The sequence below is a fragment of the Rana temporaria genome, chromosome 2, assembly GCF_905171775.1.
Source record: "Rana temporaria chromosome 2, aRanTem1.1, whole genome shotgun sequence".
Classification (NCBI taxonomy): Eukaryota; Metazoa; Chordata; class Amphibia; order Anura; family Ranidae; genus Rana; species Rana temporaria.
The window spans coordinates 308,458,398-308,483,154 of record NC_053490.1 but is presented as its reverse complement, the minus strand read 5'-3'; the positions used below and the strand labels follow the sequence as shown (position 1 = coordinate 308,483,154).

Below are 24,757 nucleotides of genomic sequence, written 5' to 3'. Positions count from 1 at the left end.
CTGCTCGCATGTGATAGGGAGGCAGGGCTGGACTGGGACAAAAATTTGGCTCTGGACTTCATCCAGACTGGCCCACTTTGACAGGTCTCTCCCACAGCGGCTGGACAACTCCCGCAGCCCCCCGGCCACCCAAGCCACCTCTCCCCCTTCACTAGCCACTAGCCGTTTTACTTTATTAGAATACGGCTGGTACTGGTACTCTTATAGGCAGTACCAGTGGGGAAGCTAGACATTATTTCTCCCGGGGCAAAGTTTGGTGCCCCCCCCTCATGGGACAAGATTAGGCAGAAGTGAGAAACTCCCAGGCCGCTGTCACTGAAGCCGGCCCACTGAGCCATCAGCCAACCGGGAAACTCCCTGTAGTCCCAATGGCCAGTCCATCCCTGTAGGGAGGAGATGCTCAGCATAGAAACTCACTGAAAACTGAGCATGTGTAGAGATGCCACCACAGCTGCAAAATACCTAGCTGAATTGGGGACATGAACAGAAAGAAGGTGGAGATAGAGGGCAACTATTTTTTTTTTGCAGAATACAGAAAATAAATCTCATAGTGACTGAGTATGAGCAGCATGTAATACGGCATTTAATGATAATTTTTTATGAAGTGGGTTTAGTGACACTTTAACCACTTCCATACAGGGCACTTATACACCTTCCTGCCCAGACCAATTTTCAGCTTTCAGCGCTGTTGCACTTTGAATGACAATTGCGCGGTCGTGCTACACTGTACCCAAACAAAATTTGTATCATTTTGTTCCCACAAATAGAGCTTTATTTTGGTGGTATTTGATCACCACTGTGATATTTTTTCCTGCTAAATAAAGTAATTTTTTTTTAAAAACAAATGCTTTTTTTTGTTTCCGTTAACAAAACTTTGAGAATAAGTACGTTTTCTCCTTCACTGATGGGCACTGATGGGGCTGCACTGACAGGCACTGATAAGGCGGCACTGATGGGCACCGATGAGGTGGCACTTATGAGGTGGAATTGATGGGCACTGATGGGCACTAATATGCAGCACTGATGGGGCACTGATAGGCGGCACTGATAGGTGGCACTGATAGGCGGCACGGATGGGCACTGAGAGGCAGAACGGATGGCCACAGAGAGCGGAGACGGATGGGCACAGATCGGCGGCACGGATGGGCACAGATAGGCAGCACGGATGGGCATAGATAGGTGGCATAGATGGGCACTGATAGGTGGCACGGATGGGCATGGATGGGCACTGATAGGTGGCACAGATGTACTGTATTATATTGTACTTATGAATGCCAATCAGTGCCAAACAATGCCTGCCAATCAGTGATGCCCATTGTGGGCGCTGATTGGCATCCATTGTGGGCACTGATTGGCATCCCTGGTGGTCTAGGGTGGCATACCTGGTGGTAGGCATCCCTGGTGGTCTGGTGGCATCCCTGGTGGTCTATTGGCATCCCTGGTGGTCTAGTGTGGGCATCTTTGGGGGGGCTGTGCTGATAATCAATCAGCACAAACCCCCCTGTCAGAGGAGCAGCCGATCGGCTCTCCTCTACTCGCGTCTGACAAACGCGAATGAGGAAAAGCTGATAACCGGCTCTTCTTGTTTACATTGTGATCAGCCGTGATTGGACGCGGCTGATCGTGTGGTAAAGAGTCTCTGTCAGAGACTCTTTACCTAGATCGGTGTTGCAGGGTGTCAGACTGACACCCTGCAACAACGATCGCCGCGATGCGCGCCCCCGGGGGCGCGCATCGGCTCAATATCCTGAGGACGTCTTATGACATCCAGTCAGGATATTAAAACCACTTTGCCGTCGTCATTTTGTAATAGGGCGGGTGGCAAGTGGTTAAGCTATAATGAAGCAGTGTGGGAGATGGAGAAAAAAAAATTAACCTGGCCAGCCCCAAATTTTCTTATGCCAGCCCCAAATTTTCTTATGCCCCGTACACACGATCCTGTTGGAAAAAGTCTGATGAGAGCTTTTAAATGGGACTCACGATCGTCTGTATGCTCCATCAGACTTTTTCCAATGGAAAAACTGCTGGAAAAAAGATAGAAAGCAGGATCTATTTTTTCCCGTCAGGAAATTTTTCGATCGTGTACAAATCCTAACGAGCAAAATTAAGACGCATGCTCGGAAACAAATCGACGCATGCTCAGAAGCAAAGAACTTAATTTTCTTGGCTCATCATAGTCTTTTACATTACCGCGTTCTTGCCAGTCAAAAGATTACCGAACTTTTGTGTGACCGTGTGTATGCAAGGCAGGCTTGAGCAGAATTCCAACAGGAAAACCGCTTGTGTGTACGGTTGGGGGAACTCAGTTCCACCACCTCTGGATCAGACCCTTTGGTGCCCGCTCAACACAATCACTTCTAAACACAGAAGTCTGGTTTCTGTGTTTTCAAGTGACAGCTCTGCACTCTGTGTGTAACCCCCTAAACTCTGCACTCTGTATGTAATGCAATCCTGGTATTTAATACTCCTTTAAGACCCTTCTACTGTTTGTGAAATCTGAACGGGGTAGTGGTTGAGTTCCTGGACCTATTTTCTGAGAAAAAAAGCTCTGATTAGTCTGATTAACTCAGCTCTTCCTTGAGGCTTTCTATGTTATTGGCCAAATAAAGGATGTAAATGCCTCAGCTTCCCCATAAATACTCACTTCATTTGGAACCTCATATACTTTACTCTTTTCATACAAAATAGAAGTTCCACACTGGGACTCTTCCAGATCATTGAACAATGAATACCTATCTATTTCAGAAACAATCAAGGTACCTATAAATGCATATGTCATGATTTTGGGTGGATTTTTTTTAATTAAAGAAATACGTAGAATTCCCCCATCAACACAGACAGTCAGGGCCGCCATCAGGGGGTACAGGCAGTACACCTGTAAGGGGCCCAGGGCCCCCGGATGACAACCCCCCTTTTTTTATAATAAAAAATGTATTATTTTTTTAATATATTTTGTTATTTTTATTTTTTTAATATATTTTGTTATTTTTATTTTTTTATATATATATTTTATTATTAAAGGGCCCAGAGGTCCCCAGGGGCCTGTAGGTCCCCAGGGCCCCAGATGGCAACCCCCCTTTTTTTATATATATATTTTTTATTTTTTTATATATGTATTTTTTTTTTATTAAAGGGCCCAGAGGTACGCAGAGGCCCAGAGGTCCCCAGGGCCCCAGATGGCAACCCCCCTTTTTTTTATACATTTTTATTTTTTTTAATATATTTTTTTATTTTATTAAGGGCCCAGAGGTTTCTTTTTTTTTTCTTTTTATTAAAGGGCCCAGTGGTCCCCAGGGTCCCGGATGGCAACCCCCCTTTTTTTATAATTTATTTTTATAAAAAAATTGTATTTTTTTTAATATATATATATATATATATATATATATTTTTTTTTAAATTGTTTATTTATGAAATTTTCAAAGACAGTATACAGTGTATGACAATGTAACAAGTAAATTCAACTTTTGGTAATACATAGCAGACAGATCTTAGACAATATGGAGATACAGGCACAATCTGACACAATCATGCAAGATAATCAAGTATCCAGGCAATGTAAGCTAGCCACAGTCCAAGACAGACAAAACTTTAAAAAAAATCAGCCATTACCAGATAAAAGATATAAAAAGAACAGGAAAATGAAAACAAAGAAATAATAAGAATAAAATATGCACCATGGGAATCAAGACTCTTGAGAGGATTCAGTTAGGTAACCGGATGAGAACTCGGAATCATCCCACAATTTCCAAATGCTCTCAAACAAAGGCACAGTATCTTCAATCTTAGCAGTTAAGTGTTCCATCCTACGTTTATCTACTATAATTGAAAGAACCTGGTGAATAGTGGGGGGTGAAGTGGAGAGCCAGAGCCTAGGGATGGCTCTTTTCGCGGCTAAAAGGACAAAAGACATACGTTTCTGCGATGTCTTAGGCAGACCCGTAAGGGGCAGGCCCAGTGTGAAATATATATATATTTTTATTAAAGGGCCCAGAGGTCCCCAGGGCCCCGGATGGCAACCCCCCTTTTTTTTTATATATATTTTTTTCTTTATTTTATTTTTTTGTAAAGGGCCCCCCCACTTCTCAATTAGTGGTGGCACCCCCCGCTTCTCAATTCGCGGCAGCCCCCCCTTCTCAATTTCAGGCTGCAGCACCCCCCCCCCCAGATTCTCTGTTCCAGGGGGCCCATGCCTGAAGCTGTGTAAGGGGCCCTATAATTCCTGATGGCGGCCCTGCAGACAGTGCTGACAGCGGAATAAGCAATCGTCTTCTCCCGGCGAAGGGCAGGCAGGTGAAGTCGACCCCACCAGGAGAAGACAGTGTCCCGAACCGCTAGCTGGTAGAGATAATCTTAAGAGAATCCGGCTGGCTGGTTGTACCAAAGTTGATCGATTGATTAACTTGGTACATTCAGCCTGCCCATTAATGGTTCGAATCTGGTTCCTGCTGAACAGGCCGAGATTTGGACCATGTATGGCCGGCCTTAGGGTACCACCAAGCTTCTGCAGGCAACCCTAGCCCTAGTTTTGGAATATATCTAAAATAGAATGAAACAGCATAAAACCATATGTCATCTAACCTACCTTTCTTCCCACTGGATGCTTCCATTGATTCATAAATATGTTTGCAGACTTTCAGCAAGTGGCGTATTTTCTTTTCTGGGGAATAAGCTTTGTGCATGAGTGCCAGTTTCTGCTTGATCTTTTCCATGGTGGCAAGCCCAGGAATTCCAGCTTTTGGCTGCTGCTCACTAAGGCTCCATGTATTCATCCTCTTTTGATTTTCCAGCAATATCTCCATAGAGCCATCTCTGTTGTGCAACTCCAGAAGTTGAGAATAAATTGTGCTTTGGAGGGGTTTTAGTACACACTTGTACAGAGAGGATTCAATAACAGAGGCTAAATAGAAGGTAAATAAGCATATATTACTATACGGATAGAATTGTGTTTTTTATTTTTTTATTATTACTTTGGATACTTCTATATAAAACCCAGTTTCGTTAAGAGAGAAGATAGTCACCGCTCCAATAGGGTATATGGATGAATCCGTATCCTCTCAGAGAAACCCAGGTGCCGGCAATGCACGAAGCAATTGTAGAAAGAAATGTTTGGACAGCCGCACTCTGGAAAAACCTTCTTGGTTGCCTTTTATTGGTAAAAGTATTCAAATACCACACATCACAGCAAAGACAGGGGCATACAGCTGACGTTTCACACTATGCTATGAGTAAGCACTGATTGATAGTGCGAAACGTCAGCTGTATGCCCCTGTCTTTTCTGTGATGTATGGTGATGTACCGAGAAGGTTTTTCCGGAGTGCGGCTGTCCAAACATTTCTTTCTACAATCCCAGTTTTATCTGAACTCTAGGCAGCTATAGAAGACAACAATTAAAGCAGATCTGTAATCATTAAAACAACATTAAAATATTATATTTGTTTAACCACTTAAGCCCCGGACCATTTTGCTGGTCAAAGACCAGGCCACTTTTTGCGATTCGGCACTGCGTCGCTTTAATTGACAAATGCGTGGTCGTGCGACGGCGCTCCCAAACAAAATTGACGTCCTTTTTTTCCCACAAATAGAGCTTTCTTTTGGTGGTATTTGATCACCTCTGCGGTTTTTATTTTTTGCGCTATAAAGAAAAATATAACGACAATTTTGAAAAAAAAAAATATTTTCTACTTTTTGCTATAATAAATATCCCACAAAAAATATATAATTTATTTTTTCCTCAGTTTAGGCCGTTACATATTCTTTTACATATTTTTGGTAAAAAAAAAATCACAATAAGCGTTTATTGATCGGTTTGCGCAAAAGTTATAGGGCCAGATTCAGAGACATTTGCCCTGGCGCAGCGTATCAGAGATACGCTACGCCGCCGTATCTTACCTGGCGGAATTTCGAACCCAGGAAGATTTTGCGCCGTAAGTTACGGCGCCGTAGTGTATTTCTCGGCGTGTACACATTGAAATGTGCATGCTCCGTTTTTAAATTTCCCGCCGTGCTTTGCGCGAAATGACGTTGCACCGTCCTATTCACGGACGACTTACGCAAAAAAAAAAATTCAAAATTTGATGCGGGAACGACGGCCATACTTTAACATGGCAGGTCTATCTATACGCCACAAAATTGCAGCTTTAACTATACGCCGGGAAAAGCCGACTAGCGACGAAGTAAGAGAATGCGACGGCCGCGCGTACCTTCGTGGATCGCCGGAAAAAGCTAATTAGCATACCTGACGCGGAAAAAGACGCAAACTCCACCCAGCGGGCGCCGAAGTATTGCACCTACGATCCGAAGGCGTACGAAGCCGTACGCCTGTCGGATCGAAGCCAGAAGCCAAAAGATACGACGCGGCAAATTTGAAAGTACGCCGGTGTATCAGTAGATACGCCGGCGTACTTCTTCTGTGAATCTGGCCCCTAGTGTCTACAGTATAGTTGATAGTTTTATTGCATTTTTATTAATATTTTTTTTTACTAGTAATGGCGGCGATCAGCAATTTCTATCATGACTGCGACATTATGGCGGACACATCGGACACTTTTGAAACATTTTTGGGACCATTGTCATTTTTACAGTGATTAATGCTATAAAAATACACTGATTTCTGTGAAAATGACACTGGCAGTGAAGGGGTTAACCACTAGGTGGCGCTGTAGGGGTTAAGTGTACCCTAGGGAGTGATTCTAACTGTCCAATAACAATATAATTTATTTTTACAGTGTGTGTGTTTGCTTGAATACACTGTATATAAAATGATAGTGTGTATTACCCTGGTATAAGTTGACACTTGTGTAAATGAACATCTACTTTTAGTCTCATAATTAGTATAGGAAATTCTGGAGGTAGAAAAGTTATGTGTCTTTTATAGAGGCGTGAGGCAGGTGTATGATCTCCTAAGTATAGTAATAGCATACCTCTTCTTTTACTTTAATGTGTACCACAGTATACATTTTAGGGCAAGAGCTAAAGTGGAAACGGAAGTTTCAGCTCACAATGTAAACCACAGAAGCATGCTATTTCTGAGAACAGTCTCCTCATCCTATACCAAAGTTTTGATAAGCGTAACCAGGACAGACAGCAATTGTATACACACTTACAATCAAAGCCATCACCTCTTGCATCCATTTCAAGAACTGTAAGACTGATGGTAAACACTCCCACATTTTACCAGTACTGTCAATATGCCATGTTGGAAATGATCATATATCTGTGGTCTGCTATATACTGCTGTGTAAACTTTGGGATCTATTTTTAATTTAGCGAGTCAATACAAATGCACAATATTACCAAAAGGTTTGGGACTCCTGCCTTTTCACGCACATGAACGTAGGGTTCAATATTGAGTTGGCCCACCCTTTGCAGCTATGAGGCCTCGTACACACGACCGAGGAACTCGTCGTAAATGAAACATCGTTTTCCTCGACGAGTTCCTTGTTAAAGCCTCGTACACACAACCGAGAAACTCGACGGGCGAAACACATAGTTTTCCTCGTCGAGTTCTTTGTTAGGCTGTCGAGGAACTCGACAAGGCAAGTTTCTCCATTCCCGTCGAGGAAAAGGAAGACCCCAGCAAGTTTCTGTACAAGGCCTTAGGCTTGTCGAGAATCTTGACAAGCTTTCTTTGCGTACACACTGTCAAGCTCAAATCTTTTTGTTCTCAAACGCGCTGACGTTCAACACATACAATGGCAGGGGAAGTTTGATTCCACTGGCACCACCCTTGGGGCTGCTTTTGCTAATCTCATGATACTGCTTGTTAAGTAAAAGTTCGATGAGAGACGATTTGCACTTTTCAGACTGTTACAGCGTGACGAATGTGTTATCTCCATTACAAACGCTACTTTTACCGAAGATGCGCTCCCGTCTCATACTTTATTCGCGGGTTTCTTAGCATACACACGAATGTGTTTCTCATCGAAAACCAGCCCGACGAGGAAATTGAGACTCCCGACGAGGAAAAAGAGAACTTGTTTTCTTTTTTTCTCATTGAGTTCCTCGACAGTTTTCTCGATGAAAAACATACACACTACTGTTTTCCTAGGCAAAAAAGCTCTGCCACCAAGTTTCTTGATGGATTTTGTCGAGGAAAACGGTCGTGTGTACGAGGCCTCACAGCTTCAACTCTTCTGGGAAGGCTGTCCACAAGGTTTAGGAGTGTCTATGGGAATGTTTGACCATTCTTCCAGAAGAGCATTTGTGAGGTCAGGCACTGATGTGGACAAGAAGGCCTGGCTCACAGTCTCCGCTCTAATTCATTCGAAAGGTGTTCTTATCGGGTTGAAGTGCAGGCCAGTCAAGTTCCTCTAGGCAAACTTGCTTATCCATGTCTTTACTGACCTTGATCACGTGAGACTGACGTAAGCCGGAGGCTATCAGAGGAGACGTAAGACGGCGCTGTGAACGATGCGTCTTGTTTCATATATGCACATTTTATATTTTTTCCATGTAAGAGTCCATTTTTAGCCAGATAATAAAGATTACCCCTGTTTTTACTATACTTTACTATTGGAGGCATCCTTCTCTCCTTTCCCCTCTCTCCCCTTCACATATACGGAGCACTGAGCACTTTACAGGCACATCATCCTTTGAGATCAGAGCTATTACTGGGCGAATGAAACAGCCGTAGAGGAGAGGAATCGGGAAAGGATTGAGCCACACTTTTTGTTACTAATTTAATTTTTTGTGTATTGTGAACACTACTAGATACAGCTACTTTGAATGTCACCTAATATACATTTTTAACACCAATTTACTCACAGTAGCGCTGAAGGTTTCTCTTGCATCTATTTTAAGATAGTGCATTGTCGGTTCACTTACCTTTTCCTTTGATTTTCCTTCTAAATTTGTTTTTCTTTGTCTGAATTTCTCACTTCCTGTTCCTCCTCAGTAAGCTGTTCTGGCTGACTAAACCCCATGGATGATGGGGCAAGCTTACTGAGGAGAAACAGGAAAAGAAAACAAATTTTTAGAAGGGAAATCGAAGGAAAAGGTAAGTGAATCTACAATGCAGTAGCTTAAAGGAACTTATTTAGAAAATAAGAAACAAACCTTTACAACCCCTTTAAACTCTAATGACACCTGAAACAAATAAAGTAGAAATTTAAGCCTAGTCATTGTTATGTTACAAAATAGGCATGAAAATACATATTCACTTCCCTTTGATTTCCTTCACTTTTCTTAGTAATGTAGCTGGTACATGTACTTCCAGCTTAATGCAAGAAATACCTTGGTAACTAGTAGATGATGATATCATCAAGAAATTACATCACACACACACACTGCATATTACGATGTATGAGCTTCTCATGAGTCCTAGTGCTCTTAACACATATCTTCTACAAATCATACTAACATTTGGGGGGGGGGGACACAATTGTGCAGATGATTATTTGACTTCATAATGAGACTCTAAATATTAGACATATAGGGCCAGATCCTCAAAAGAGATACTCCGACTTAACTGCTGTTCAGTCTGTGTGTAACTTTGGAAACGATCCTCAAAAGGCTTTTTCCAAAGTTAGACAGAAGATCCGGCATGTGTAATTGAATTACACTGCCGAATCTTAGGATGCAGTACCGCATCCGCCGCTGGGGGCATTTCGAGTCGAAATGCCGTTGCTAGTATGCAAATTAGCACTTAAGGCGATCCACAAAGCTTTCTAGGTTCCTTTTTGCGCCGTAAGTGTTATTTTGCAAGTGTAAAATTAGGGCTGGTTCTACAAAGTGTAAACTAGTCACACCTTGTAAAAGCCCATTCCAGCGACGGCATTTGGTATGCTTTCCCGAGGGAGAACTCCACGGCAATTTGTAAAAACAAAACCGGCATGGGTTCCCCCCCAGGAGCATACCAGGCCCTTAGGTCTGGTATGGGTTGTAAGGGGACCCCCCCTACGCCGAAAAATCGACGTAGGGGTCCCCCTACAATCCATACCAGACCCGTATCCAAAGCACGCTACCCGGCCGGCCAGGAATGGGAGTGGGGACGAGCGAGCGCCCCCCCCCCCTCCTGAGCCGTGCCAGGCCGCATGCCCTCAACATGGGGGGGTTGGGTGCTCTGCGGCAGGGGGGCGCACTGCGGGCCCCCCCACCCCAGAGCATCCTGTCCCCATGTTGATGAGGACAGGACCTCTTCCCGACAACCCTTGCCATTGGTTGTCGGGGTCTGCGGGCGGAGGCTTATCGGAATCTGGGAGTCCCCTTTAATAAGGGGGCCCCCAGATACCGGCCCCCCACCCTAAGTGAATGGATATGGGGTACATCGTACCCCTATCCATTCACCTGGAGGCAAAAAGTAAAAGTTAATAAACACACAACACAAGGCTTTTTAAAATATTTTATTTTTCTGCTCCGGAGGCCCCCCCTGTCTTCGTTATTAGCTCAATTAGCAGGGGGGGCTTCTTCTTCCACTCTCCGGGGGTCTTCTCCGCTCTCCGGGGGTCTTCTCCGCTCTCCGGGGGGGCTTCTCCGGACTCCGGGGGGCTTCTTCCATCTTCTCCCCTCTTCCGCTCTTGACTCGGCGAACCCCGGTTCTTCTGCAGCTCTCCGGTGCCTTCTTCTTCAGCGCTGGCTGCCTGCTATGTTTGTGTGTTAGCTCGATTTCAAACAGGCAGCCGGCGCGGTCTTCTGTGGCGTCAGGGTCTTCTGGTCTTCTCCCCTCTTCCGATGTTGCCTCGTCGCCTGTTGTCGCTGTAATGATGGAAGCGCGCCTTGCATCACATTTATATAGGCATCACCGTCCCATCATGCTCCGGTAGGTACCCACGTGATGGGTGCCTACCCACGTGCACCCACCACGTGGGTACCTACCGGAGCATGATGGGACGGTGATGCCTATATAAATGGGATGCAAGGCGCGCTTCCATCATTACAGCGACAACAGGCGACGAGGCAACATCGGAAGAAAGGAAGAGAAGACCCTGACGCCACAGAAGACCGCGCCGGCTGCCTGTTTGAAATCGAGCTAACACACAAACATAGCAGGCAGCCAGCGCTGAAGAAGAAGGCACCGGAGAGCTGCAGAAGAACCGGGGTTCGCCGAGTCAAGAGCGGAAGAGGGGAGAAGATGGAAGAAGCCCCCCGGAGTCCGGAGAAGCCCCCCCGGAGAGCGGAGAAGACCCCCGGAGAGCGGAGAAGACCCCCGGAGAGTGGAAGAAGAAGCCCCCCCTGCTAATTGAGCTAATAACGAAGACAGGGGGGGCCTCCGGAGCAGAAAAATAAAATATTTTAAAAAGCCTTGTGTTGTGTGTTTATTAACTTTTACTTTTTGCCTCCAGGTGAATGGATAGGGGTACGATGTACCCCATATCCATTCACTTAGGGTGGGGGGGCGGTATCTGGGGGCCCCCTTATTAAAGGGGACTCCCAGATTCCGATAAGCCTCCGCCCGCAGACCCCGACAACCAATGGCAAGGGTTGTCGGGAAGAGGTCCTGTCCTCATCAACATGGGGACAGGATGCTCTGGGGTGGGGGGGCCCGCAGTGCGCCCCCCTGCCGCAGAGCACCCAACCCCCCCATGTTGAGGGCATGCGGCCTGGCACGGCTCAGGGGGGGGGGGCGCTCGCTCGTCCCCACTCCCATTCCTGGCCGGCCGGGTAGCGTGCTTTGGATACGGGTCTGGTATGGATTGTAGGGGGACCCCTACGTTGATTTTTCGGCGTAGGGGGGTCTCCTTACAACCCATAACAGACCTAAGGGCCTGGTATGCTCCTGGGGGGTGAACCCATGCCGGTTTTTTCTTTGAAAATTGGCATGGAGTTCTCCCTCAGGAATGCATGCCGAGCGACGCTTTTTTTTTTTTTTTTTCCCCGACGCAACTTTTTTAAGCCGTCGCGATCCTCAAAACTCGGCGTAACGTAACCTCGCGCATGCGCAGTACGGCCGGCGCGGGAGCGCGCCTCATTTAAATGGGACTCGCCCCATTTGAATAGGAACGCCTTGCGCCGGCGGAATTTTAGTTACACAGCCTGAAATTTCTAGATAAGTGCTTTGTGGATCAGGCACTTAGGTAGAAACTTTAAGGCAGTGTAACTTAAATTGGATTTTTTAAGTTACGTCAGGTTTTTGTGGATCTGGCCCATAATGCACACAGAACAAGGGTCTACCAGCATGCCTTTAAAATTCTGTTCCATTTTAGGGTTGTATAATCACTTGCCCTCCAGGACAATTAAACCTGCTTCATGACCAGGCCATGTTTGCTTGTTTGCATGATGGACTTTTTTCAACCTCACCTTCTATGTAACTATGTAACTTTAAGTGACAATTGCGCGGATCTTGCAATGCTTTACACAAACAAATTTATGTAATTTTTCCACCCAATAGTGCTTTCTTTTGGTGGTATTTGATCACTAAATGTTTTATTTTTTTTACACTATGAACGAATAAAGATCAAAGCAACGTTTTTCTTTCTGCTATGAAACATATTCAATAAATATTTCAAAAATCAAATTTCTTTATAGATTTGGGCCAATATGTATTCTGCTACATTTGTGGTAAAGATTATGCCACTAAGTGTATATTGATTGGTTTACACAAACATTATAGCGCCTACAAACGATGGTATATATATATATACTGGAATTTTATTTTTAAAATTTTTATATCCTAGTAATGGTGGTGATCACCGACTTATAGCAGGACTGCGATCTTGCGGCGGACAATCTGACACTTTATGGGCACCAGTGACACTAATACGGTGATCAGTGCTAAAACTATGCACTGTCACTGTAATAATGACATTGGCAGGGAAGGGGTTAGCATCTAGGGCAGGGATCTTCAAACTAAGGCCCTCCAGCTGTTACAGACTACAGAGAACTACACATCCCATGAGGCATTGTAAAACTCTGACATTCACAGACATGACTAGGCATGATGGGAATTGTAGTTCCTGAACAACTGGAGGTCCATAGTTTGAGGACCCCTGATCTAGGGTGATCAAAAGGTTATATGCGTGCCTAACCTGTGTTCATGTGTTTACTGTAAGGTGCTCCTACTAAGGTATGTAACAGTTTTCATTCCCTGTTTTGCAGGGAAACAAAAAACCCCACATCCCCACTGACAGAACAGAGCGCTGAATTGTTTATATATGCAGATCTCTGTCCCGTTGTCCTCCTCGCCGATATGCAGGTGCTGACAGACATCCATTGGCCAGCACCCACCAATCGACTTGCGTTGTGTCTAATCACAGCACAGCCGGTACATGCACGTGTCCCCTACCCAAAAGTCCTGGATCGCGTACTAGGTACACGATCCAGCACAGGAGGGCCACTTTGCCATTGTAAAAGGTGTAGCTAGTTGTCCACTGCTGTTTTCCCTCCGCTGTCTTACTATATGGCATGTCAGTAACTAATTTCAGGTAACTATTTTCATTCATTTTTTAACACACTAGTAAAGAGTGTATATGTCATACCAATTTTGAATTCTTCAATCTCTTGACGTTCCAGAATTTCCAAAGTTTCATTGCTCTCCAGCAGATAGTTCATCAAATTGGTAAGCAGTTGACGTATAGCCTGTAGCATCTCTGTAGACGAATGGTACACAACAGACCGTTTTTGTAGTTGGACCATGAATGTTTGAAAGGTTTCACCCAGGTAAGATGATGTGTCTTCTACCAGTTGTTTTATTCTATTTCCCAGGTGTTTCTCTGGGGAAACAAGCCCAGTTAGTGCAGTGCTAACTGCTAGTAGACTATGTCGGACTATATCTCCAAGTCCATGTGACTGATGTCTCTTTGGCCTTAAGGAGTTGCCCTCTCCATCTTCTTCAACACTACTTATGGATACGGAATCCAACTCCGGCAGAGGAGGGAGAAGGAAACTGTCAGAGGAACGTTGGGAAGTGTCTGAATTTGTTTTTTTCAAAACGGCTTTCAAAACATGCTCCTCTTCCATCCAGGACACTCTGTGTGGAGACTGAGCACTTTTCTTTTCCTTTGACAACCTTAGTGTTGTGTTCCCATGATTAAAATTATTACCCAAAGTTTGTGTTTCATTTAATTCTATCATGCTTTCTCTTCTTTTTTCAGTATGTACATGTATTACAGATTTTCTGTGCAGCTTTGGAGTACTGGGTTTTGAATCTGTAGTTTCTTGAGCCTTGCAGCAATCGTTTAAGTGTTGATTGTAATTAATTAAAACATTAGGATCCTCCGTACATAATTCTTCACAAATGTCTGGTGGTTTGTCTGGGCTGCAAACATCAGTGCCATGTATATCTGTAGACAAAATGTAACACTGAGAGTCTGAGAATAAACACTCATTCTTACATCACAGGAGATACAATTTAACATCAAGGCTATGCAACGTTCTGATTGTGCTAATATTTCATTTTCAAGTTTAGGCCTATATCACAATGTTTCTTGTAATGTGTTGTATAAATAGAGTTATAAATCGATCATGACTGAATGATACAATAACATTGATCATGTTGTATTATATTCTATGATGATGATTATATTAAAAACCTTTCACAGATATTTAGCTTGTATGGCTGGGCCTGGGCCTTGTAGTGTCTATACACAGGCACTCATGTGACCCCAGACCGTGTCCTAGGAGACGAAACGCGTCAGAATGGACTCCACTGTTGCCATATCTCTTTGCAAAGCGCTTTTTTATCATCCTAAATGTAAGTGTTCCTACTTCATTAAAATGTTTACACTCAATACAGAGTTACGCTATGTGGCCCTTTTTTTCTCCTATTTTATGATACATACCCTTCCACACTAATTTGGGACTTCCTGGACCACTACTCTCCATGAGATCACCTTGTAAGGACATCACCCTCCTTTGTGGTTTATTCCATCCTGCTGGTGTTTGTGTATCCTCGGTTCCATTGTGGTTCTACCATACAAAGCCTGTTTGACCCATAGAACGTATGTTCTCTTGGGTTTAAACGTTCTGGTAAGCCTTCTACCTATCGGTGGCGGTTTTCTTCACTTCATCATCCCTTCACCTTCACTATTTGTTTTCGTTTGAATACATCACCAAGTTTTGAACTTTTGCAAACATTGAAGTTTTGTCACTATATGCCCAGGTTTACACTGGGTACGATTTGGTACGATTTGAGATGCGATTTGACATGTCAAATCGCATCTCAAATCGTCTGCATTTGCCGGCAATTGTCGGCAATGGCACTTTCCTAATCGGTGCGACGACGCATCTGCGGCACTGCACCGATTTCAAAAAGTAGTTCCTGTACTACTTTTTGCGATTTCGGGCCGCGATTTACATTGAACCCTGCACAGATGTCTCTTAAATCGCGGCCGAAATCGCCGCAAAATCGCAGCCGCAAAATCGTGGTAAAATCGCGATTTTACCGCGATTTTGAATTCGCAGCAGTGTGAACCTAGCCTAAAGACATACAGTTGTGTATTTGTGCGCTAGTATTGTGTTTTCTTCATATAGACATCTAATCGTGTACTCATCAGTGCATTCACCATTTGAGCACTGTGTTTACCTATGATCATAGGCATTTATTCATTTTGATTAGCGCTACACTTTTTTTTTGTTCTATACACAGGCACACATGATACTTCTACTACTTACTACAAAACCCTGTCAGGCATTGTGTTTTAAATCTGTTCCTTTCGGAATTATCTTCACTTCATGTCCCAAAGACTTAACACGATAAAAGAGGACCTATCTCCAAAATACGGGAAATCCACTCTTAGATGGTTATCACTAGAACTGGTGTCTCCATTAGAAGACTTCCCCGCTATTTTGTTTTTTGGCGACACCAGGACATGCAAAGAGGATGAATTTCCCCAGAAGGGATACAAACAGCTATGAAAAGCTAACAGAGGTTTTAACTCTTTAAACTCTGTACAATATCCAACCCTAAAAAATGTTTTGGCTTTAGATACACTTTATAACTACAGTTAAATCTTGGTTTGAGAGTAACTTGGTTTGAGAGCGCTTTGCAAGACAAGCAACATTTTTTAATACATTTTGACTTGATATACAAGCGATGTCTTGATATACAAGTAGCGTCATGTCACAACTGAGTATAAAAGAGAAGAGAGGCTCCTCTAAGTGTAGCAATATGATTGCTTTACAACATTTAGCAACATATTGATACACTTAGGGCTCTTTCACACATGCGGACCGTATGTCCGTTTTTCATCCGTCCGTTTTCGGATGAAAAACGGACATACATGTATCCCTATGAGATTGCGGATGTCAGCGGATGAATATCCGCTGACATCCGATCTCATCGGTCTCCGCTATGCTCTGTTTCAGCAAATACTATTTTTCCATCTGTATGCTGATCGGATGAACACGAACGGTCTGTGTGTATCTGAACCCCCTATAGAGGAGAGCGGCGATCTGACAGGGCGGTCCCTGCACAGTGTGCAGGGACCGCCCTGTCATCTGACGGCTCAGCGGGGATCAACAGAGAGATCCCCGCTGAGCAAGCGAGTGTTAAAGGAACGGATCCTCACGGGATCCGTACCTGTTAAAGGGCACTTAGAGGCGCCTCTCTCCTCTTTTATACTCTGTAGCTCCTGCTGGATTTTGCTTATAATCCCATTGTGAAGGCTTCCATTTTTGGATGGATATAAAAAGATTACCATAATCTTTTTATATGGACTATAAACGGAAGCACGTATGAATAAATGATTGTGGAACAAATCATTTGAGTTTCCATTATTTCTTATGGTAAAATTTGCTTTGGTATACAAGTGCTTTGGATTACAAGCATGTTTCTGGAACAAATTATACTCGCAATCCAAGGTTTTACTGTAATTACAATATTTTTCTAACATGGGTTTCACTCACCTTCCGGAGCAGGTCCAATTCTAGTATCTCCATGTTCCTGCTCAAGCCTCCACAGTACACTCTTTCTTTTCTCTTTTTCTTGGGTTTGTGAATTATGTGTAAGCCAATTGTCTCCGTGTTCATGCAGAAATAGAGGATTAATGATACAGAGGGCTCCATTTTCAGACGTCACTTGTATCGAACAGAAATGTTGTGCCGACTTGTTGCTTTGTTGTAGATCCAGTTTCATTCTCTAAAAGGGGAAATTCAGTAGGGAAAGCATATACACTTCCAAAGAATCCCTGAATAAAATAGAGACAAAATTACATTTTTGCCTGAAGGTTAGACACATCTATCAGTATTTTAAGAGCTTAAATCATGACAACAATTAATCACTATGCCAATCCACAATATCCCACATTAAGCCAGTCGCACCTATATATATTTTTTAGATCAGGTTGTTTTTATGGAGTTTTTTGTTTTAAACACACGCATTAGCAGTACTTTTGACAGAACAAACCAAGAAAGGTATTAGGCGCAGCTATATTTAGACAAAATCATACAATTTGCCTAAATTTCACCACTATGGGGATCTACAATTTTAGAGTTCACAAGCTAGAAGTTTGAAGTAAAGCTTATATAAATATCAGCCATGATAAATATCACACAATCGTTGTTTCTGGACAGCTAATAAAATTTCATATAAAAAATACCATACCCCAAAGTTATCAGTCAGCTTACATTGGTCAGATCACTGAGGTGCCATATATACCTAGGTGTGTGTGCTGCCATGCTTGTTGATGCCCATTTCATACACATCATGCATGTTTTGGTTGGGCATCCATTTATTTCTAATGGGCCCCCAATGCATATCCACACACTAAACAACGTATATGGACCTCAATGCACCACAATGCATACACCATTATATGATGTGCTTTTTTGCAGTGCACTGTAAAAGGAATGTATTCATGTTGACACACCAAGCAATGTCTAATGTCACGTACACATTAGTGTTGAGCGGAATACGCCATATTCGATTTCGCGATATATCACGAATATATAGCCGAATATTCGTGAAATATTCGCTAAAATCGAATATTCGTGATATTTTATCAAAAAAAATTTTTTGCAAAATTTCGCTAATGCGAATGCGAAACTGATTGCGAAATTTCGCTAATGCGAATGCGAAATTGATTGCGAAATTTTGAAACATTCAATTTCACCTGCCCTTTGGAAAAAGTGTGGTTTTACGTAATGGACCCTGCAACTAACAAGGTATTAATAAAATAAATACATTATTATATAGATTTGAGGGTTTACTTTGACCAATTTGTATATTGATTAGTTTAATAAATATTGAATAACCATAGATTTGGAAAATACAAGTAAACCGTTTACTTTGACATCTCTTAAATGTCTTTATGTTAAACAGTTATTATTCTCATTAAAGAGGTGAAATGCAAATGATGACACGGGACAAAAGATGGAAAATTCTTTGAAGATGTGATACACTGGAAAAACGCACAGAAACACTCCACTCTCTCCTATGACAACTGTGGTAGGAGAACTCTGATTGGCTCTGATGCAAAAGAAGGGCGGAGAAAGTATTTGCGAATATTCGTAAATCGAATATTCGCGATTGCGAATATTCGGCAACATAAAAGGATCGCCTCAGCTTAGCTACTCGGCCCAGGGTCTCTAATCATACCAGCAATGCTTTTAGACGTCGATGGAGATGACTAGGATGTGATCTGTTTTAAAAATAAAATTGAAAAAATACGAATATTCGGAATAGCGAATATTGGCCGCGAAATTCGAGTTATTCGCGAATATTCGAATATGCCATATTCGTAACGAATATTCGCAATGCGAATATTCGTGAGCAACACTAGTACACATGATCGAACATTCCGGCAACAAATGTTCGATGTGAGCTTGTTGTCGGAACAACCGCGTGTATGCTCCATCGGACATTTGCTGCCGGAATTTCCGACAACAAATGTTTGAGAGCTGGTTCTCAAACTTTCCGACAACAAAAGTTCTTGTCGGAAATCCTAATTATGTGTAGGCAATTCAACGCACAAAAATCCTACGCATACTCGGAATCAATTCGACACATGCTCGGAATCATTGAACTTAATTTTTCTCGGCTGATCGTAAAGTAGTATGTCACTCCATTCTTGGCGATCGGAATTTCCGACAACATTTGTGTGACCGTGTGTATGCAAGACAAGTTTATGCGAACATCCGTCAGAGAAAAATCCACGGTTTTGATGTCGGAATGTCTGATAGTGTGTATGCGACATTACAATGCAAGGAAATCAGTTTATTGATATTAAATTCTATTTATTTTTCAACTGGATATAAATACATTTTTTTTTTTTTTTACTGAAACTGGGCAGACAGCCAAAAATAACCGCTATAAAGGATATTGCTCTATTACTTCCGTTTTTACTAATGAAGCATTTTAGGGAAGTTCAGTATGACACAATTCCCTAATTTTTGGACAAAGCTTATTTAAAAGCTGATAAGAAAATGCAGACATACAAACAATGCAATCTACTGTTTTCTGCCATTTACCTAAAGCTAAGTTTTGATGGCTGTTTGTGTTTATTCCTAGAGCAATACATTTTTTTTTATATAAATGACACATGGTCCAAGAGCACAATGCTCTGCACAATGCAGAGCACAATAATTTAATTTCACAGAAATATATATTATAATGTATAATAAAGACATGAGATTGAGAAACATCTCTCCAAAGTGAGGGAACAGCTGTCAACATAACAAGTATTCCCACTGGAAGATTTCTCGTTCATCCCTGTTCTGGTAGCAGCTTAAAGTTTGGATTTTTTTTCTATTTCAGTGTTAATGATTACCAAGATAATTGGAAAGGATGAATCTCCAGAGCAGGACAAAAACGTCAATAAAAACTGTACAGAAGTTCTAACCCCTCACCACTCTATCCAAAACCAAAAAATAATTTTGAACTTAAATACACTTAAAGACTATGGGTGGCACTAACCAAGAAAGGAAGAAGCTCAAGCCATGACTTACTAGTCTAAGGCCCCATACACACGAGAGGATTTATCCGCGAATACGGTCCAGCGGACCGTTTCCGCGGATAAATCCTCTCGAGGATTTGTGCGGATTTCCATGCGATGGAGTGTACTCACCATCGCATTGAAATCCGCACCGAAATCCTCTGGCGATGACGTGTCGCGCCGTCGCCGCGATTATGACGCGGCGACGTGCGCGACGCTGTCATAAAAGGAATTCCACACATGCGTCGAATCATTACGACGCATGCAGTGGATCCCTTCGGACGGATGGATCCGGTGAGTCTATACAGACCAGCGGATCCATCCGTTGGGATGGATTCCAGCGGATAGATTTGATAGCATGTCATCAAATATTTATCTGCTGGAAATCCATCCCAGGGGATAAATATCCGCGGAAACAGATCCGCTGGAGTGTACACACCATAGGATCTATCCGCTGAAACCCATTCGCTGGGATTTTTCAGCGGATGGATTCTATCGTGTGTATGGGGCCTTAGTGTACAATACCATCCATAGTACAAAGATAAGCAGTAAGAGAATTGCAAAGTTACCGTAAGTTAACCACACATGGGCTTATATTTTGTAATGCTGAAATATACCTCTGCTTATGAAAAGACTCTCCTGGAGAACTAAAGCAAAGCATTCATGAATAACACTCCTCATCCATGGTAAAATGGGAAAGATAAGTAGAGACAAAAATCAGTAAAGGACCTAAAAGAAAGGTAGAGGAAATCTTAGAGTCTAAAAAACATTTCCAACATTGAAAATGCTTATTACCAATTTCTGGGAGTTCCGTTGGACTACCTTGATCCTTGTCTGAGGAACATCTTTAGGAAGAATAATAGGAAAAACGTCTGTTAAGCTGACCATACACCAAATTTTGGCCAAGTCCATCCAATCAGATGCAGACACAGTTTGTGTATCCTCACAAATGCAGATTCCAGTTGTCAATACAATAGCTGGCACTGCAGACTTGTCTACCCATGCGGTTTAGAATTTATGGGGGAATCAAGTGAGCTGAACGAGAGAACTTTTTACAGGTTTAAGCAACTTATAGTTGGTCCAGGGAATGGCCTCTTGGAGAATCAGATTTTTTTTTTACCGCCACTGGAGAAAATTGGACCATGCTTTGCTGGGGTTTTTGCCTTCCTCTGGATCAACTGTGGGTATAGGATTGTGTATATAAGATTGTATGATTTTTTTTTTTTGCTCCCTTTTATTGGTTGAACTAGATAGTCATGTGTCTTTTTTTCAGCCAAACTAGCTATGTAACTATGTAATAAAAAAAAAAATTCCACCTTCGCAAATAATTTTTACACTATGTAAAATTCATTAAAAATCCAAAAGGAGGGCACTCTTATTTCAGTATGTTAAAACGTATAACCCTCAAGTTTTAATTTTGCAGGAGACACAGCTGATGGGCAGTAAGCTGCTCAGAAAAAAACCCTGGGTTTCCATGCATTATACTCTACATATGCCAGGGGGGTCTCAATTTAGATTCATAAAGCTCGTCCCTGTGTTGTTGAAGCAGTTCCTATTGATCCCCATGGCAAATATGTGTTGTTGGTACTAACAATTTGGCAGCAACATTATATTATTGCTGGTATTTATATTCTGCCGCCTTTCAAATCTGAGATATTACATACAATTCTGGAGAGAATCACCCCGTACTGCCCAGCAAAACTGCTGCTGCTAGGTGATTTTAATACTATACTTTTCACAGATTTACACAGACCCACTCCACCCAAGTCTTTTGCTGGAGACTTGCCAGGCTGGGCCCTTTCAGCAGGAGTTACAGAGGTATGGAGGTGGAAGCACTAGTGCTTATTAGTGTTTCTCTACCACATTTAAAACCTCCTCTAGAATAGATTACGCATTTGCCAACCTCTCTATATTGAATGATATTGTAGATGCAACATACCTACCTAGCGGTCTCTCGGATCATGGTCCCCTGGCAGTAACAGTAAGGACCCACACCTCGCGTAGCGGTTCCATGTGGCCCCTCAGAGCTCACTGGGTTTCCCACAATGAAATCTCAGAGGAAACTACTCAAGTTCTACGCATTTTTTTGTGTCCAACTCAGGGTTATCCTCTCCTTCCATGGTTTGGGATGCCTTCAAGGCATTCTCAAGGGGTCATTATATTTCAGCAATTAAGGTGGTTAAAACACATCAAAAAGATAATTCAGTACTATTGGAAAAGAAGATTGCGTTGTCATCCGTCATGCCATCTGTCTCTAATTTTGAAATGCTGCAAGGCTCTAAGCGGGACCTCCATCTACATCTAACACAACTGGACCTTTATCATACAAAGCAGTGATTCTTTGAACAGGGGGATAGGAATGGCAGACTGTTGGCAATAATGTCCCAACATGATACCCCTCTTACCTTGATCCCCGAACTTACACCTCCGACGGGTGAACCCATCTCCTCCCCGGAGGATATATTGAAAGAATTTCAGTGTTTCTACCAAAAGCTATACACCACCACCAGACATGGACCCAGACGTGTTGGCATCTCTCTTAGACCCGCTGGCCCTTGGGTGTCTCTCAGACTTGGAGAGATCCCACCTAGTCAACCCTTTTACTGCTGATGAGGTTTATACAATAATTAACTCCCTACAGGTGCACGCCGATATTCTGGCTCCTCTTCTGGCCTCCCTTTATACCTATTGCCTGGAGGTTGGCGCCCTGACACCCACCAAGGCAGATGCACATATTATTCTTATCACTAAACCCAACAAAGATCCCAAACTGTGTGCCTCTTATAGGCCTATCGCACTCCTCAACATCGATTTCAAGATTCTGTCTAAACGTATCACTTTTAGGCTTGACCCCCTATTACCCTCAATAATAGACCAAGATCAAACTGAGTTTATGGCCCATAAGTCCACAGACATTAATCTTCGCAGGCTCAATTTACATGCACATCATGAGAACCTTGGCACTATAGTGGTCACCTCTCTTGATCTCGAGAAGCCATTTGGTTTGATTAAATGGCCTTTCCTGTGAGAGATCCTTCGGAGGATGGGTTTCCTCTGATATTTATCCAATGGTTGCCAACTCTATATCGGTCGCCACAGGCTGCCATTTGATTGGGAGGTCGTGTGTCCTCCTCTTTTTCATTATCTAGGGGTACAAGGCAGGGCTGCCCTCTCTCCCCGGCACTCTTTGCCATAGCCATGGAACCAGTGGTGGAGGTACTATGTGTCTCGACGCATATTAAAGGACTAAAATTGGCTTGGCTGGAGGAGAGGGTGGCCCTGTATGCGGACAACCTCTTGCTCTTTTTGAACAATGCGGACTCCTCCTTACAAGGGGCAATAACATTTCTGACTGAGTTCTCAAGAGTAACAGGACTAAGGGTGAACTGGTCCAAGTCCCAACTGCTTGCTGTTGATCTGGACACCAAACGTTTGGCCCCGCTGGATCTACAGCTCCAATGGGTGGACGAATTTACATACTTGGGGTATGAGTCTTGAGAGACGCTGCATGTTTTATCCCATTAAATTTAAACTCGGTTGTTCACAGTGTTAAGGCTAAGTTGAACCTCCCTTTATCCCTTTTAGGCCATATAATTCTCATTAAAATGAAGATACTCCCCAAATTGAATTATTTGTTTCGGAATTCCCCACAATGGATTCCTCATTCCTTTTTTACGCAACTAAACAAACTGTTCTCTTCATTATTTTGGGGCCCGAGGCCGCCTCGATTCAAATAAACCACCCTTATGCATCACAGAGGGATTGGCATTTTGATTATCAGAAATATTTTATTGCAGCCCAGCCGATCACTGTGGTTTGGTGGCTGGTACAAGATGCGTCCAACCCCACTACGGTCCTGGAGGTGGCTGTTGGTCCGCTCCTTCGAGGCACTGTCAAATGTACCCCTCCGGGGACCCAAAGCTCCATATGATTTAACTCCCTCAATGCTCACGTCCCTTCGGGCCTGGAACGCAGGGCTGGGTCTTGAAAAATACCCATGATCTGCGGTTCCTCTGAACGCTCACCTGTGGAACAACCCCACCCTGCCTTATTTTTATGCACTGGCTGAACCCAAACTATTGGCCAAGCACAAAATTAAATACATTTCCGAAATTACCTCCGATAACTCCATATACTCGTTTGACCATCTAATGTCCTATAATAATGTTCCGTCTTCATACCTATTGTGGTATTTGCAGTTATCCCATGCTTTTAAAAGCAAACTACATCCCAACGAAACACAAATGGTACAACCTGATCTGGAAAGGGTTGTGTGCTATGAATGTACAAAATGAATGTTTTTTGTTATGTTATTTGTCCTTGGTGTGTATGTTATTGTGTAGACCTAAAAAAATGCTCTTCAGTTCAGGTCTCACTATATAGTTTTTAGCTCCTGTCATGGATCTTGAGATATTAAAGTGTTTCTACTTGACATCTGTTACACAGGAGAGAGACATTCAATGCAAGGACACCGGCTTTTGAAATGCTAAGTGAAACCAGCTTGTGAAATACCTTTTATTGTGTTCTGCAGGTTAAGAGCGGGTGTCGGAGACAGTCCGTCTGGCTAGAATTGGGGATTGAAGGTTAATTGAATCTATTATGTATGTTTGAAGATGTATGTGTTTACGCTAAGGGACTTTGTATTGTTCTAAAGGTCAGAAGCCTCCTGTCAGCTGTATTGAATTAGCATTCTATTGTCTAAAAGGAATGTAACCTCTCAGAGGTAGTAATTAAGTAGACCTGGTTATTGTGTACATTGATTACCCCCTGGGGCTTCTGTCTCAATACACAAGTCTTTCTATCCAAGCTATTGGACCAATCCCTGTTGACTATTTCAAGTCCTCATTTGCATGGTCAAGGAGGACCTGAGTGAAGACTGCATATACTTTACAATTGACCAATAGGAAAGCGGTTGTTGGGAGTGGGATGTTCCAAAATTCTGTATAAAAGTG

At 42.9% G+C, this 24,757-nt stretch overlaps 1 protein-coding gene across 2 annotated transcripts in view; it reads right to left on the bottom strand.

The window, feature by feature from the left end:
• The window catches only part of LOC120926996 (ras and Rab interactor 3-like), a 45,740-nt gene that overhangs the window by 5,460 nt on the left and 15,523 nt on the right, over positions 1-24,757 (bottom strand). For both annotated transcript variants that reach the window (XM_040337362.1, XM_040337361.1), the window contains exons 2-4: positions 16,780-17,060; positions 13,413-14,216; positions 4,583-4,897 (exon numbers count right to left, since the gene is read on the bottom strand). In XM_040337362.1, coding sequence (XP_040193296.1) covers positions 4,583-4,897; positions 13,413-14,216; positions 16,780-17,008 — 1,348 coding nt within the window. In that variant the 5' untranslated portion in view covers positions 17,009-17,060. The remainder of the gene's footprint in view (positions 1-4,582; positions 4,898-13,412; positions 14,217-16,779; positions 17,061-24,757) is intronic.